The 16,452-nt window shown below is 38.0% G+C and overlaps 3 protein-coding genes and 1 long non-coding RNA gene across 5 annotated transcripts; 3 read left to right on the top strand and 1 right to left on the bottom strand.

The window, feature by feature from the left end:
* The first annotated feature begins 761 nt into the window (after positions 1–761).
* Positions 762–3,134, top strand: LOC103948461. The gene is made up of 3 exons (XR_007251294.1): positions 762–1,645; positions 1,741–1,800; positions 2,578–3,134. It is a non-coding gene; the product is annotated as an uncharacterized LOC103948461 (long non-coding RNA).
* A 388-nt stretch (positions 3,135–3,522) lies between these two features.
* On the top strand, positions 3,523–6,863 carry LOC103948377 (phragmoplastin interacting protein 1). Its single transcript, XM_009359398.3, has 4 exons — positions 3,523–4,202; positions 4,376–4,547; positions 5,310–5,356; positions 5,455–6,863. Exons 1-4 carry the CDS (start codon positions 3,640–3,642, stop codon positions 6,644–6,646), a joined length of 1,974 nt encoding a protein of 657 aa, XP_009357673.2. The 5' UTR covers positions 3,523–3,639; the 3' UTR covers positions 6,647–6,863.
* A 2,958-nt stretch (positions 6,864–9,821) lies between these two features.
* On the top strand, positions 9,822–13,879 carry LOC103948378 (protein ALP1-like). Of its 2 annotated transcripts, XM_048565061.1 has the most exons (3): positions 9,832–9,951; positions 10,162–10,398; positions 12,619–13,879. In XM_048565061.1, exons 2-3 carry the CDS (start codon positions 10,284–10,286, stop codon positions 13,662–13,664), a joined length of 1,161 nt encoding a protein of 386 aa, XP_048421018.1. In that variant the 5' UTR covers positions 9,832–9,951; positions 10,162–10,283; the 3' UTR covers positions 13,665–13,879. The 2 variants fall into 2 exon arrangements, with proteins under 2 accessions (XP_009357674.2, XP_048421018.1); XM_009359399.3 differs by having other exon boundaries at positions 9,822–10,398.
* Positions 13,880–14,721: 842 nt separating this feature from the next.
* On the bottom strand, positions 14,722–16,412 carry LOC103948379 (actin-depolymerizing factor 1). Its single transcript, XM_009359402.3, has 3 exons — positions 16,222–16,412; positions 15,173–15,438; positions 14,722–15,053 (listed from the first exon to the last, which is right to left on the bottom strand). Exons 1-3 carry the CDS (start codon positions 16,222–16,224, stop codon positions 14,903–14,905), a joined length of 420 nt encoding a protein of 139 aa, XP_009357677.2. The 5' UTR covers positions 16,225–16,412; the 3' UTR covers positions 14,722–14,902.
* Positions 16,413–16,452: the final 40 nt, after the last annotated feature.

Below are 16,452 nucleotides of genomic sequence, written 5' to 3'. Positions count from 1 at the left end.
TTCCTATTGATTTTGAATTTTCTTCCACGAGGTGGTGAATATAATTTATCTTTTAGTATTTTCAATACCACAAATATTAGTTTTATTTAAAATCTCATTAATATAAGCAACTACAACTTTCAATTTTAAGTTAAAAATGTATTAATCGATATGGAAATACATTAATATCAAAGTTTTCAATCAAAACTTGAAAACTAATAAGATTTCAGTCTAAGAATATTAGGAGTGTTTGTTTGGGCTCACTAACTTTCTTTATACTAGACTACACTAATTATTAGTGTAGTTCCATGTTTGGTAGGCAATGGGAGTAAGTTTAATGAGATTAGCCCTCAGTTGCTCCGACTATCTCCTTCGCTAGGTGTTCTTAGCGAGGATCCCCATATACCACGGGACTGCCTAAGCCCGTCGTCTAAAGAGAGTCATCACTCGTCCTCGTCAGCTCGCTCCTCTTCCTGCTTCGTCATCCTCGTACTGGTCGCCTTCATCTCTTGCTTGTCATCATCTACTCCTGGACTGGTAAATTTGTTATGATCCCACATCGACTACACTTATGGGGGTGTAGGGGTTCTTAAGTCATTGGGGTCCTCCCACCTATTGGATTAGTCTTTTGGGTTGGGCTCTTCCCTTGGGCTTGAGTACCTAACATTGGTATTAGAGCCTAGGTTTCCAATGCGGCAGAGGGGGCAACCTACAAAGGGCTACCTTAACGGGACGACCAAAGGGTGCGCCACCATTAAGACTGAAGGGTGGTGTAATGTTATGATCCCACATCGACTACACTTATGGGGGTGTAGGGGTTCTGAAGTTCTTGGGGTCCTCCCACTTATTGAACTAGTCTTTTTGGTTGGGCTCTTCCCTTGGACTTGAGTACCTAACATTGGTATCAGAGCTTAAGTTCCCGACGCGGCGGAGGGGGCCACCTGGAAATGGCTACCTTAACGGGACGACCAAAGGGTGTGCCACCGTTAAGAGTGAAAGCCACCAAAGTAAGGGCCATCGTAGGCGTTGGCTTCCGAAGGGTGGTGTAATGTTATGACCCCACATCGACTACACTTATGGGGGTGTAGGGGTTCTTAAGTTCTTGGGGTCCTCCCACCTATTAGACTAGTCTTTGGGGTTGGGCTCTTCTCTTGGCCTTGAGTACCTAACAAAATTTCAAATCTGACGATTTATTTCTTTGATTTTGTTTCCAGATCGTTAAATTATTACTGGATTTTCATCAATTCGTTGTTTTGGGTTTGAAAACTGTGAAAATTTGGAATTTTTACATCAAAGATGGTCCTTTTTGTAGATAATATTAGTTTTCTTGAATTTTGTGGTTTTGGGTGTTTTGATTTGGGTTGAATTTCATAAATCAGTAGTGGCTAAGTGGTTCGTTGCCGGTACGGATGGCGTCGGGACGAAGCTTAAGCTTGCTTTCGAATCTGGAATTCACGACACCATTGGTATTGATTTGGTAATGCTAATTTTGTTCGAATGAATTGTCATGTGGTACACAATGTGTCGTTGAAAACTGCTGCTCTAAATCAGTTTCGATTCTTAGGTTGTTATAAGTGTCAATGATATTGTTACTTCTGGTGCTAAGCCGTTATTTTTCCTTGATTACTATGCTACAAGCCGGCTCGATGTTGATCTTGCTGAAAAGGTAGAGCTCACAGTGCCTGAGTTTCTTAGGTTGTGTAAATACATATCACTAATTGAAGCTTACTCACGTTTTTTGTTTGTTTTACCTTTTTCTAGGTTGTAAAAGGTATTGTCGATGGTTGCAAACAATCTGACTCTGTTCTTTTAGGTGGAGAGGTATGCTAAATAATCAATTCTTGTGCTAATATGTATATCAGGCATTTCTTTTGCAGTTAATTTGAATGTATAGCATTTTAGTTTCACGCTCGTGTTATTAATACTTTGACAAGGTATGGATCCCTGAATTGCATAGAGTCGTTCAAATTGTTTGTCTTTGTACTTTGCAATACTCTGCAATGGCAGTAGCCTGGTGCACGGGGCTGCACATTTGTTCATATTAATATCAGTAATAATTAGGTGTTCTATGAGAAAAGTAAAATGATAATTATGGTGCATACTTTGATTAGAAAATTAGTTTTAAGGATAAAGAATTGTGTGCCAAGAGCACCACATGCTGTCTTTGGATGCAGATGCAAGCCTTTTGATTGTCCAAGCATGTGGTGCTTCGGCTTTGGATGCAGATGCAAGCCTTTTGATTAGAAAACTAGTATTAAGGACAAAGAATTGAGATGCAGATGCATAGCTTTGGAGTTTGGGTGTTGTTTTTGGTAAATTATTAATAAATAAAATTCAAAAACTTGGAGCCAAATTCATTAATTGTTTGTCTATGTATCTACTTTGCAATGACTCTGCAATGGCTGCCATGGCAGTAGCCTGGTGCACTATGTTCAGTTGTTTGTTTTGGTCTGTTGTACTTTCCTGTTCATATCCCTCCGATTCTATTTTAATTGCTTTTTACAATTGTTCATTTAATCCCACTTATGTAAATAAATGTAAAAAAAAAAATAATGTTGTTTGACTCCTTGTGTTAAAATACTTCAGTTTTATTTGCAGTTCTTGGTTTTCTTACATGTTATTTGTTCGGGAAGATCAAAGTGTTTGATCACAGAGGCCATTTCGCAAAGCTCTGCATTATATTTCTTCCATTACTATGTGCTGCTCTCGTCGGAATCTCTCGTGTGATGATTACTGAGTCATTGGCAGGATGTCTTCGCCGGAGGTTTTGTAGGAATTGTCACAACTTCGATTTGTTACTAGCAGTCCTTACCTCTCTTAAACCAGCTGGATGGGTGGGCACCTCAAGTATATTTTCCACATGCTGGGTGCATAGAGGAATGTTGGCGTGCCCTTATCTTTGACCACGAGGTTAAGCTCTCTTCGCATGCGATATGCGAAGAACAGATATTGAGAGTCCAGACTCGAGTGCACCAGTCCACTAGTTACTGGAAGAAGGGAGAAGATCCTGAGTTGAGTTTGTATGCCAAAGAGAAATCATATAAAACGTACATATACATTTTGTATACACAACGTAGTACTTCATTCGATGACCCCATATCATATGTGTAGCTCCTAACATCATTCTTTATTAAATGAAAATTTTATAATTTTACATAAAAAAAAAATGTATGATTTTTGTTCTGAATTGCTTTGTTGGTCTTTTGGGTGATGAATGTGATGGTTTTTCATTATCCTGCTTTTTAGTCCGAGACTGCACCAAATGCTTTACTAAGTTAGTTTACCTTAGTCTAATCTAAGCCAGTCCAGTTTAGTTCCTAAAGCTAGTCCAGTTTAAGAAAGTTTGGTGTAACAAACACTACCTTAGTAGACAAGGGACTACGTTCAAAATTAATTTTTATTTCAAGATTACAAAAATCCTTCCTAAGCCCAAACACAATATAAGCCTCATATCAGCCGGCCCAAAATCTGAAGCTTAAGCCCAAATCACTACTTTTAACCTTCAATACGACGTCGTGCCTATCGACTACGTTTACCTCCGTTTTCACTACAAACCGAAACCTCAGGCCAACGCCTCTAGGCTTTTGGCGGCTTGGCCCCTCTTCGCTTTCTTCCTCCTCAGAGTCGGTGAAAGCCATTACTTTCGAAAGAGTTGCAGAGATGGTTTTGTCTAACAGAAAGCTGAAGCAAAAGCTAAGAGAAAAACTAGCTCAATCGTTAGTTGAATCTGTAGCGAAGCCTAAAACCGACCCGACAAATGATGGCTCGGAAAATCCGGACCCGAAATCGACCCCCCGGTCCCTGAAAGTGCTTCTGGACTCCGCAACCCAGAAACCCAGATTGTCCAAGCGGGAAAAACGAAGAAAGATCCTGTCTTTGCGAGGTCCAGAGGTGGTGAGTGTGAATGGCAGTGGTGGTAATTTGGGAGGAAACAAGGGGGAGGAAGGGAAAAGGGATGTGGGTTTAGAGGGTATGGGGGTTGAGAAGAAGAAGGAGGAGGAGAAGAAGAGGAAGAGGAAGAGAGATGATGAGGAGGAAAAAGATGGAGATTTGAGTGCAGAGCAAAATGGGGTTGTGAAGAAGGAGAGTAAGAAGCCAAAGAAGAAGAGTAAAACGAAGAAGAAGAAGAGAAAGACTGGGGCGAAAACCGAGGAAGAGAAGAAGGGTGGTGAGGTTGGGAATGGAGAGCAAGTTGTCCAGGAAACAGATATAAACATTGATAGGTGATTTTTGACTAAACCCTTTTGCTCAATTTGAATATTTGCATATCTGATTTTGAGTAGGAGTCTGATTGATAGTGTATTATGGGAGGAAATGTGGATTGAAGGTGTCTGCTGTCTGTGTGAAATTTTCTATAGTTTTTGCCTCATTCTGTTTGTTGTTTCGTTTCGTTTAGGCAAGCGAGTGGGGATGTTCCGACAAAAGTTTATGTGGGAGGCATTCCTTATTACTCGACCGAGGATGATATTCGAAGTTACTTTGAAAGCTGCGGCACGATAACTGAAGTTGATTGTCTGAGGTTTCCTGACAGCGGGAAGTTTAGAGGAATTGCTATTATTAGCTTTAAGGTAAGAAATTGTGAATTAAATTCCGCATTCGAACTTTTATTAGAAATTTGTGTATTTCAGTCCTTGCTAATGTAATTTGGAAATGATAGTCTCTTCACAACCTGATGAATCAAAGATTTCCCCACTAGAAAAGTCTACTTCGTAATGTCATTTTTGTGTATCAATAAATGGATGTTAAAATATCACTGGTCAACATGTTTTTGAACAAATCTTGGAAGTTATAGTTTGCTTCCTGGTTCCTCCAGTTTGGACTTGAGATATGCGAGTATTCAGATTGTCTGTAGTGGATTTTAAAATTATGTCTTCCTTAAACTTCTGCTTTCGCTAATTGATGTGCCTTATTCAACCTCAAGAAGCTATAAGTATACCTTGCAAGAGTTCATTGGTTAATCACAATAGGCTAATTGCTCAAATCCATGATTGGCATAAAGGTTAATCACAATATACCACTTGGTACCTGATCTGCCTAGCTTCAATTTTATGTCTTCCAGCATGGTGGATGTTAGCGACTTAATTGTGGTAGGAATAAACAATATCATACAACCTCTGATTAATTTATGCTATTCTTTTGTTTTTCAATGATTAGTGTTATTCATCATTCAATATGAATGTGTTCCTTTAAAGATAGACCTGACTTTGAAAAATTGCTAGAAATCAAAATGAGGAGGATGTTGAGAGTCTGAATACTTTCCAAATCTAAGGTCATGCTATATACAAGATGGTTTATCGTAGTCTCATCTTAACATGCTTATGTTTTTACAGACAGAAGCAGCAGCTAAGCGTGCCTTGGCTCTTGATGGAGCTGAAATGTGAGTTTCGACAATGTTTTCTGTAGTTTCTTTATTTGCTGTTGTAAGATGGTTTTCCAGTTATCACATGATTCTAATGAAACTTCTTATTACCTCAGGGGTGGACTGTTTCTGAAAATCCAGCCATACAAGGCAACTCGACCCAATAAACCAAATAAAGTATCTGATTTTGCCCCCCAAATTGTGGAGGGATACAATAGAATCTATGTTGGAAATTTGTCATGGGATATTACTGAGGATGATTTAAGGAAACTTTTCTCGGATTGCAAGATATCATCTATACATTTTGGTATGGATAAGGAAACAGGGGAATTTCGAGGTTACGCTCATGTAAATTTCTCTGATAGTCTCTCGGTGACGATGGCATTGAAGCTAGATCAGAAGGTTGTATGTGGAAGACCTGTCAAGATAAGCTGTGCAGTTCCTCTGAAAAAAGCAGGGACTCCTTCAACTCCTGCACTTACAACTCCAAGTACCCATTCAACATCTGTAGCTTCAGCTATGTGTACTGATTCCATTCCCGTAAATACTACTTTGGGTACAGGGGCTGATGACAGTGGGTTGAGTGCCAGTAAGATTAAGAGGAGGACGTGCTATGAGTGTGGTGAGAAGGGCCATCTTTCTTCGGCTTGTTCAAAGTCTGCAACTACAATATTAAGTACCCATTCAATACCACTAGCTACAACTGCAAGTACCGATCCGACACCAGTTGCTACAGATTCAGGTAAAAGAGCTGATAATGGTGGGTTGAGTGCCACCAGCGGTAAGATTAAGAGGAGGACGTGCTACGAGTGTGGTGAGAAGGGTCATCTTTCTTCAGCTTGTCCAAAGTCTGCAACAACAGCTTTTAATACCCATTCAACACCAGTAGCTAAAACCACAAGTACCGATCCGACACCAGTTGCTACAGCTACAGGAGCTGATAATGGTGGGTTGAGTGACATCAGTGGTAAGATTAAGAGGAGGACGTGCTATGAGTGTGGTGAAAAGGGTCATCTTTCTTCAGCTTGTCCAAAGGCTGGTACTACACCTTCAAGTACCCATTCAATTCCAGTAGCTACAGTTACAAGTACCAGTCTAATACCAGTAGCTACAACTACAAGCACCGCTTGGATACCAGTTACTACAACAAGAAGCACCGATTTGCCACCAGATGATACAACTACAGGCACCGGAGTTGATACTAGTAGTGCGAGCACTGGTAAGATTAAGAGGAGGACGTGCTATGAATGCGGTGAGAAGGGACATATTTCTTCAGCTTGTCCAAAGAAGCAAACCAATGCAAGTTAAGCATGTCACCTGCAGGCAGTATCCTAAGTTTTTCCTATTAATTACGTTTAGGATAAACATACATAGTACTCTTTTCGAGTAGGTTGTTGAAAAGCCAAAAGTTGTTAGTGAGTCCAATTTTGGGAAATTTTGTTTTCTCCATGTAGCTTAGTTTGAGGCAAAGATATGTAAAACTGAGATATTTCTTTCTTATTGACAAGGCAGATTATGTTACTTGCTTGACCTCTCCATGTCAAAGCACATGGTGATTCTTGTTAAAACTAAATGTAAGACGAGGTGACAAGGGGTTTGTAGTTCAAACGGTTAAGTGATAATGAGTATATTGATTCATGCATTCGAGGTCTTGTGTTTGAATCCTTAAGTCTTGAAAACTAAACACTAGGCAATACTCGACATTGTGTCCACTCCAAACCTAACCTAACTTGTCTGAAATACGACATCCGATCCAGTCCTGTCCACCAAACGTGTCTTTTACTTTAGTGCAATGCTAGCTCCATCTTGTGTTCGAAAGTAATTTAAATGAGGTGGAGAAAGCGTCGGATTTGGTTCCAAAGTATCACTCCAAGCGGGGGACAAACGAAAAAAGAACAACGTGCGAGTTGGGTATGTTCCATTTACTTTGACGAGTACGATTTATAACTGGCTACCACTATTTCAATTTCTAGTCACTATTATTTATGCCCCTTAATTTTTCTTTGTTATGTTTGATTCAAATGATAAAAATCATTTGTCTGGAAGAAAATAAAAGTTATGCGTACACCAATTCCCTAAGTGAATCTCAATTGGTAGTGTGTAAAGTAGAAGATTTCTATTGATAGCGAAATAAATAAGAGAGAGACCTTCTGAACTTAAAATAGGAGTTTTGATTCATTTTTAATGAGGCATGTGCACTACGTGTTATTGAAGATAATAAGAGTGACCAAAAGTAACGGTGAAAATGGATCACGTGCAGTGCACATGTTATTTTTGGAGAGAAGTTTGAAAATGATTAGTGTTAGGTTGACACATTCAAATATTAAAAAAATCTACCAGCGCCTCTCTTAAGTAACAAATTAAAATTTTATTTGAAGTGAGAAGCCGTCTACAATGCGCATACTTTTCTTCTCGAACAAACTCAACATTGTAAATTAATTTTTAACAACGTGTTGTATATTTCCTATTTCTTGTTTTAAAAGTAATTAACTTTTAGCAAGAAATTAAGCAAAACAAAACATGATGAGTTGCCAACTGCTCATTCAACAACGCAAGTCTCATTACGGCCAGACGTTTTGATAGCACCTCACGTTTTTCATGACGATTGTTTCCTTTACATGTCTCGTTTGAATCATCTTTGTCACAACTTGGAATTTTTGTATATGATCAAAATTTATTACATAAAATGAAGGATATAATTTGGTTAATTACGCAAAAAAAATATTATGTGAAGTATGTATTTATAGGGGTTTGAGTGTTTTTATTGACAAATAAATCATTCCAATATAGCAAAAACTTTGTTATTGTGTACATCGTAAATGAGAAGGTGTTTAGCTCAAATAATAGTAAGAACTTATTGTGGGTTGGCTTTATGAGCATTTTTACTCTTATATTAAGAGGTCTCGTGTTCAGATCTCTCTCATGCATATGAGGTCTTGAACAAAGTCAGACACTTTTCTCTAATTATTATTCACTCATACATTTGAGATCTTATATTCGAAATATTTAAAATGAGACTGGGCTTGGAACTGGATATTGCAGGATGCAATTTTTTTCTTCCACTATTTTAAAAGCTAGTAACTAAAATACAGTAAATCTAATTTGGTTTAATGGATTAATAAAATCAGTACGAGTATATTTATTAATATATGTACAATTGTTTTATTTATGATATAAAATATGTAAATTCTCAATTGGTAGGGTGGTAAAATAGAAGATTGTATGTAGAAAGAAACCTCTTGGCAGGGGATTTTGCTTCAATGATTAAGAGTATGCGCATTACGCTTTATTAAGATATTAAAATCAGCTCATTCTTTTAAAAAGAAGTCATGTGCACTGCACATGTAATTTTTGTACAAACCTAATGTCAGGAGACACGTTTTGAAGACTGAAAAATCGAGGCAGGGTCTCTTCTAAAAATTTCTTTAAGGTAATAAATTGAAATTTGTGTTTGAAATTTCTTTTAAAAAAACTAATAACTAAGATTTTCCATACACCAAAATTTATCATAATTGCAAAAATTTAACCTCTTTTTCTTCTTGTTTATGCTATTTTGTTTGGTGAAAGAAACAGCTTGGCAAAGGATTTTGCTGCTCAGTTGGTTAAGAACATAATCAAATTAAATTTTCCTTCTAATATCTCTTGTATAAATAAAAAATGAAAGAAAGAGACCGCTTGAACTTCTACAAAAATTTGATGCGTTTTAAATGAGGCATGCGCAATTCGTATTACTAAGACAGTAAAAGAAATAGAATTCATGTCAACTGCACCTATAACTTTTTGAACTGACCTAGCGTCAGGTGACATGTTTTGAAGACGGAAAAACCGAGGCGAACTCCTACTCAAATTTTTCTTTAAGGTAACAAATTGAAATTCATCTCTGTAGTTCTTCTTTTGAAAATCTAATAATTAAGATTTTGCATACCCAAAATTATCATAATTATATTGCAAAACCTTCTTTTAACCTCTTTAATTTTTCTTCTTCTTCTTCTTATTTTGTTGGTGAAAGGGGGTTGTCGCTTAGCTGTTTAAGATCATCATTCTACACCTGAGGTCTCAAGTTCGATTCTCCCTCATCCAATATCATCTGGATAACCAAAAGAAAAGAAATTGTCTGAACCGTTACATGAATTTTGATTCATTTTAAGTGAGGCATGCACACTGTGTGTTATTGAGACATTAAAATTAGTCGATTCCTTTGAAAAGAAGTCACGTGCACTGCGCATGTAACTTTTTTGAATGAACCTAGAGTCAAGTGACATGTTACGTTGATGGAAAAAGTAAGGCGGGAGTCTATCTTAGATTTTTGTTGAAGGTAACAAATTGAAAATCGTCATTATAATTTCCTTTCGAAAATATAATTATTAAATATTTTCCATACACCAAAATTTTCATAATTGCAAAAGCTTCTTTCAACCATTTTTTTTCTTCTTATTTTGTTGGTGAAAGGGAAAAAGATATAATACCTGGACACACACACACAGCGAAAAAAAGAGGCAGTCGGAAGTGTCTCATCTCATGTCCAGAAACGTAAATATATATTCATTGTCTTTGCTGCGTTGTCTGCTCGCAACCAACCCGCGTCACTTGCAATCTCCAACCTTCTCCTTCACGTATTTTTCTTCAACTTATATATGTTCTCACTGCATGCTTTGAAATCCAACAAATTTAAATAAATAAATAAAAATTAACACCATTAATACGGCAAATATCACATGTATTTATACACAAAGCTACAAACTTTCATCCCTTTAAGCCAAACCATCTTCTCCCATACACAAACATCATGTTCTTTCTGTTCATCATCTCTGTTTCTCTCACAGGCTTCAAATTTGAGGTTTCTGGCTGATGGGTTTTCTCTGAATTGTGTGGGATTCTTAATTCTTTGATTTTCTTGGCTGACAAACACTTTGGAGTTTGTTGGTGTTGCTTTTGAGTTTTTGAAATGGGACCCATCAGAGGGTCCAGGAAGAAGAAGAAGGTTGACCAGAATGTGGTAGCTGCTTCAGAATTGCAGCCCCTGGAATGTTGGTGGGACGGCTTCTCTCAGAGAATTACTGGTACAAATATTCCTCTGCTGCTGCTTCTGTGTTTTCGCATATCTTTTTACTTTGGTTGTTTTGCTGGTTAATTTGTTTTAATGGGTTGTCTTTAAATATATTCATTTGTAAATAGTTTGGATATATTTGATTTGTTGTTTATGAGAGCATTTCTTATGATTTATTTGTATTTTGATGCAATATTAGGAATTGGGTTCAATGCAGTTTTCAGAAATTGGACGTGTGTTGTGACTAGTGATTCATATCTGCAAGTTGATTTCTGGCGGTATATCTTACAATCTTACAGTTCTTAGCTTCTGTTGATTCGTGTTATCGAGCTTTTGTTTCGTGTACTCGTTGATGTTTCTCAGAGCATAGCATTCCTAGTTTGATGATTACTGAGGACATTGTTTTAGGTTTTATGCATTATTCCTTCCATTAAATTTACGATGCCAATTAATAACTTCGTCAACGATTTCCTTATTTGTAATTCTCGTTGATAGATAAGATATTGGTCATTTGTTGATTTCTTATTTTAATGTTTCTCTTAGGCAATCCTGTTAGTGTTAATGACTGCAGTTTGTTCTAAGTATGTGTTGACTGTTTAAAACAGGCTGCATCTAGTTCTCAGTTACTAGAATGTGGTATTGTATTATGAATGTTCTTCATTTTTTTGTGCATTAAACTCAGTTCCTCATTGTGAGCATACCTGATCTCCAGATTAGATTCAGAATAACCTGCTTGTGTCTCGACCGCTCCTTACTTAGTTACCTAACATATAGTTAATATTTATCGGGGTCTCTTGGTGTTAGATATTCCAGTGTCGTGTTACTGCCTAAGAACAATACTCGAATATGTTTGGATGCGGGGATCACTATGATTGGTAAAGTATCTGGACTGATTTTTTGATCCTAAATCTTATTGGAACTTTTGTGGTTAACAATAATAATTCTCTTCAGAGTACATTTTTTCCTTTTGGACTGGCCTAAACCAGTACTGCAAAAAATTGAAACAAAGTGAGTGGACTGATCCGAAAAACACTTGTAGGTATAATGGCTGAGTAAACAATAGCAAACGAAGAACAATCAGGCACCTAGTGTTTTGCTTTGGTTGTGTAGTGGTCTCAGATGACATGATTAGCTTCAAAAATTTCATAGCTTAGTTGAAGAGTGTCTTTTCTGATGATATGCTGATACAAATTGGGCTCCTTAGACTATACACTGAGGTTAATCTATTAGTTTCAAGTTCTGTCAACTCGTAGTAGCTTTTGATTGTTCTGATTTCTTTGTTAAAAAACTATACAAATCGATGTCCTTAAAAGTGCAGACATCTATGTGCTTTCCTCATGAAATAAAAAATGCAGACTTCTTAATGAAGTCTTTCCAATTTCATACGAGATAGCTTTCGTGATGAGCATATAATTCTTCTATTCTGCTATGTCAACCATTTAGGGGGATCAGTTGTGGGAAGCACTACGGTACCTTGGTCTGTTCAGGTGGAAGAGATTAAGTACATAGCCACACAACTAATGCTTGTTTGTTCACCATAAGATGAGCAACAGTCGTCCAAAATGCTAGTGTCTGTATGCTTATTTGGATAGAGTAGGTAGCCTAAACATTAAAAATGAAAGAAAAATAGCTTTGAGAAGAACATGTTATAGGAGTTAAAGGCCATTCCATTAGGCGATTATCACTAAATAAGTTCGGGATCAAGTAAGAATTTAAAAAAAAAAAAAAAAAAAAAAAAAAAAGTAAGTCATCTGACTTTGTTTTTTGGTGTCCGTTGAGCGTCTAGGCTACAAGTGTGCACATTTTTATCATTTATTCATGATTTTTGAGTCTGCAGTCTTTCTTGTTAAGAAACATAGGTCCACCTACTCGTTGTGCAACCGAAAGGCATAAGATTTTGGTGATTTGATTATACCATATACCTACCACTGAAAGATTAAGTTTCCAGCTTTTGTATGTGAAATGTCTTCTGTCTTATGATCTAGCTTTTGAAGGAAATATAGTGATTATGACAGCATAGTTCTCTCCAGTGGTTAAGGAGTTCAAGTATATTTTCGGCTTTGCTTGCATTCGATGATTATTCAGACTATACTACTTCGCTAACTCTTGCGGTTAGATGAATTCTATCCTATTTGCATAGGTTTTCTGATCTTCTGGTTCTGCCATGGACAATGACATAAAGGTTCTAAAATTCACATTGATAAATGGTTGTATTTTGTTTTCTACTTTCTAGGTCAATCGAAATCTAAAGGTACATTGAAATTTGAATCTTTCTTCAAATTTTCGGGAAAGACATTCAGCTACATCTGTTCACTTGTAAAGGAAGATATGATGGCCAGGTCCTCAACCTTCTGCTACTCGAATGGCAAGCCTTTGTGTCTAAATGACCAAGTTGCTATTGCTCTTAGGAGGCTTAGCTCCGGTGATTCATTATGCAGCATTGGCGAGTGCTTTGGGATGAACCAGTCAACTGTCTCGCACATAACCTGGCGTTTTGTGGAAGTAATGGAAGAAAGAGGGCTGCACCATCTTTCCTGGCCTAAAGAGCAGGGTGAAATGGAGGAGGTAAAGTCCAAGTTTGAGAAAATCCGCGGCCTTCCAAATTGTTGCGGCGCAATTGACATCACGCACATCACGATGACTCTGCCTACAGCTGACTCATCAGATGATATCTGGCTCGATGGTGAGAAAAACTGCAGCATGATCTTGCAGGCAATCGTTGATCCAGACATGAGGTTTCGTAACATAATTACAGGATGGCCAGGAAGTATGAGCGATGACATTGTCCTCCGAAGCTCAGGTTTTTTCAAGATGTCTGAAGAAGGAGATTGTTTAAACGGGGAGAAGTTGGTGCTCTCAGAAGGAACAGAAGTGAGAGAATACATAGTAGGAGATTCGGGTTTTCCTCTCTTGCCGTGGCTTCTCACTCCTTACAAGGGAAGAGGGCTCTGGGAGCATGAGTCTGAGTTCAACAAGCGGATTTCTGCAACACAGATGGTGGCGCAAAGGGCGTTGGTGAGGCTGAAAGAGATGTGGAAGATAATTCAAGGTGTAATGTGGAAGCCGGATAAGAACAAGCTGCCGAGGATTATTCTTGTTTGCTGTATACTGCACAATATAGTGATTGATATGGAGGATGAGGTGCAAGATGAAATGCCATCGTCCCGCCATCATGATCCTGGTTACCAGCAACAAATTTGTGAATCTGCTGCTGACGATACGGCATTTCACCTGAGAGAGAAGCTCTCTCTATACTTAGCCGGAAAATTGTCTCGATGAGAAGACCCTTATGTGCATCATGGATGGTGGTTTCATTGGTTTATACGTTGACGAAATGTTCGATCTTTGCTAGTTGAAATTGGAGAGTTTAGAATGTTTGGGGGTGCTTTCTTCTATTGAAACTATAGTCTTAAGTCTTTAACATAGTTTTAATTGAAAATTTTGACTGCATCTAAATATGGTTCTTTAGCATTATCTATATTTAATGGACTGAAGAATATGAATTTCCTTTGGTGCTGAGTCCATATCTGGTTAGTGCGACTGTCGCTATCACGTTTGTGCTACTAATCTGTGTTATAATATATGCGGACAAACAAGATTTGACGTGTTATGAACTTAAGCTATAATATTATTAAAGTTTATACATTTATAACATGGTGCACAAATAATATTATGGAAGCTTCTCAGTTGCATGGTTCAAGGCCTAATGGAAATGAAACATCCCTAGACGATGTTGTTTTGATCGTTCAGCTTTTTAGTCTGAAATTACACCAAACATACGACAACGCTAGTCCAGCTTCTTAGTCTGGCTATACACCAAACACGGTACAATGTTCTGCTTAGACCATGCCATTCTTGATATGGCATTACAGCAAACACAGAACAACGTCCATCCGACTTACACCAAGCCAACACAATCTAACATTGTTCCCACAAGTAGTCCAGTCCAAGACAGTACATGCCCTAATAGAGGTTAATGGTTCTCGTTAGGTTTAAAATTAACGAGTTTGAAACACTTTTGAGAAAGAAACTTAAGTTAAAGTGTCACATGCTAGTCGGGCAAGTCACTGAGAAGTTCTCACAAGTTGAGCAAAAGAACCCACCCACTTTCCCCCACTTTTGGCTTTTGTCAGCATTATGTTGACTCTTTCTTAGACACAATTAAAGACATTTCAAAGTGTTTGCCAGGGCTTCCAGCCTTCCACACAATGTGTAAAGTATCTTCCCCCACACGCGCGCGGCCCCCCCCCCCCCCCCAAAAAAAAAAAAAAAAAAAAAAAAAAACACAATATGTGAAGTGTTTGGCAACAAAAAGAGGAAAAAAAGAAATACAAGATGCAAGCAGGACAACAAGTGATATCCATCCACAAGAGGTACCAATAATCCACCAATTACAAGTCGAGTCATCGACGAAGTACGATAAAAAAACCAAACTGACAATCATAGGGCTATAAACATGTCACCGGAAAAACCAGATCGTATAGACGACCCCCCGTTGGATAGCTGATGCCTTACATTCAATTAGCGCGGCTTCTAATAACATCGAGACCCACTTCGGTAGGATCAGTAGCTTGCAACTCTACCTGAATTCCGTCCAACTCTCTCTTAAACCTGTCCTTCGAACTCGCATAAATCATCTTGCTTCTCACCTTCGCTGTATCAGGGGACCTTCAGGCATAAATCTTAGATGAGTGCAACAGCCAAGGAACATTAAAATGATATTTACATACGGAATATAATCAATGAGGTCTATAAAGCCTAGAACTCTAAACTCTTTACGTATTTACCAAGCAACGAAAACAATCCGGCTCTTCTGGCAGTTCTCCTCTGTCACGTAATCAAAGTCATAAACAGCGTATCGACACTCGTTAGCAGGGAGGCTTGCAGAGAAATCCTCGTAGCTGTCAGTTGGCTCACCAAGCTTTTCCACAACAACCCCATTTTGTTTCTCCTCAATCTTGTATACTATGAACCGGTAAGTTCTTCTCGCCTTCAATTCCAGAAACTTTAGCTTGCATTCGCCATGCACAGCCATCCCGGATGCTGCATTTGCCTACAAAGATTCAATGGATACCAAAATGCATCACATACCCACCAAGCATCGGTAGCAGTTTCCAAAAGTTTCACCAAGCGTAACCATTTTGTATCCATCCCTCGAATTTACAGACCAATCGAAAACACACAGCAATACAACATCCCAAACATCCGAAAACAAAACACGCATTGCTAATACCAAACTAATCAACAAATCAAACAATTTATAAATCACTGACATTCTGTATCCATTTTGTTAGTGGTAACGGTGGTCCTCGAATTTAACCACCGTTACCACTAACAAAAGGGAAAAAAGTTCGGACGAATGTGGAACAAAATGCTAAATAAAGTCTTACATTTCTTAAGTATTTTTAGCCACTACGTTAATCATACTTAAAATTAATCACATCCCAGTTCAAGGCCAAACGTAAAATTCAGGCTCAAATACCATCATATTTAGCGTCCAAAAATTCATACTTTTGTGATTGCAAAACAGAAAATCCAAATATACAACATGCACTTATTGCAAAAATATAATATCAAAATTAAAATGCACCAGCAACTGTAGAAACTCATCGAATCAATCATGATCGGGTAATCAAAAGGGATGCGATTCGACCATCAACTTCTAATTACCCGCCAATTTCACGAATTTCTCACAGTCAAGCAAAAAAAATCAAATTAAAAAATATCGAACACCAAGATTTCACAAATTATACTACAGAGGATCATAATAATAACTGAAATTATAATACAAGCAAGTGAAGCCCTAGAGAGAGAGTGAAGTATATGAAACGCAAACCATTTTCCCAAGAAAATATCGGAGGAGAGAGAGACGTCGAGAAAATATAGAGCTCCGAGAGGAGAAAGAGAGAGAGAGAGAGAGAGATGGATAGGCTCAGCGGTAGACGCGGAGCGCATCGGGTAGCGTTACTTATATCACCGTCACGGCACAGAGAAATCGGGCGGTGATCCAACGATATTTGCACACGTGCTCTACGTCGTGGAATGGGAGAGATGGCATGTGATTTAC

This window comes from the organism of the source record quoted next, unplaced genomic scaffold, assembly GCF_019419815.1.
Source record: "Pyrus x bretschneideri cultivar Hongxiangsu unplaced genomic scaffold, Pyrus_bretschneideri_v1 Contig4, whole genome shotgun sequence".
NCBI lineage: Eukaryota > Viridiplantae > Streptophyta > Magnoliopsida > Rosales > Rosaceae > Pyrus > Pyrus x bretschneideri.
This window is presented reverse-complemented; position numbering and strand designations above follow the sequence as displayed.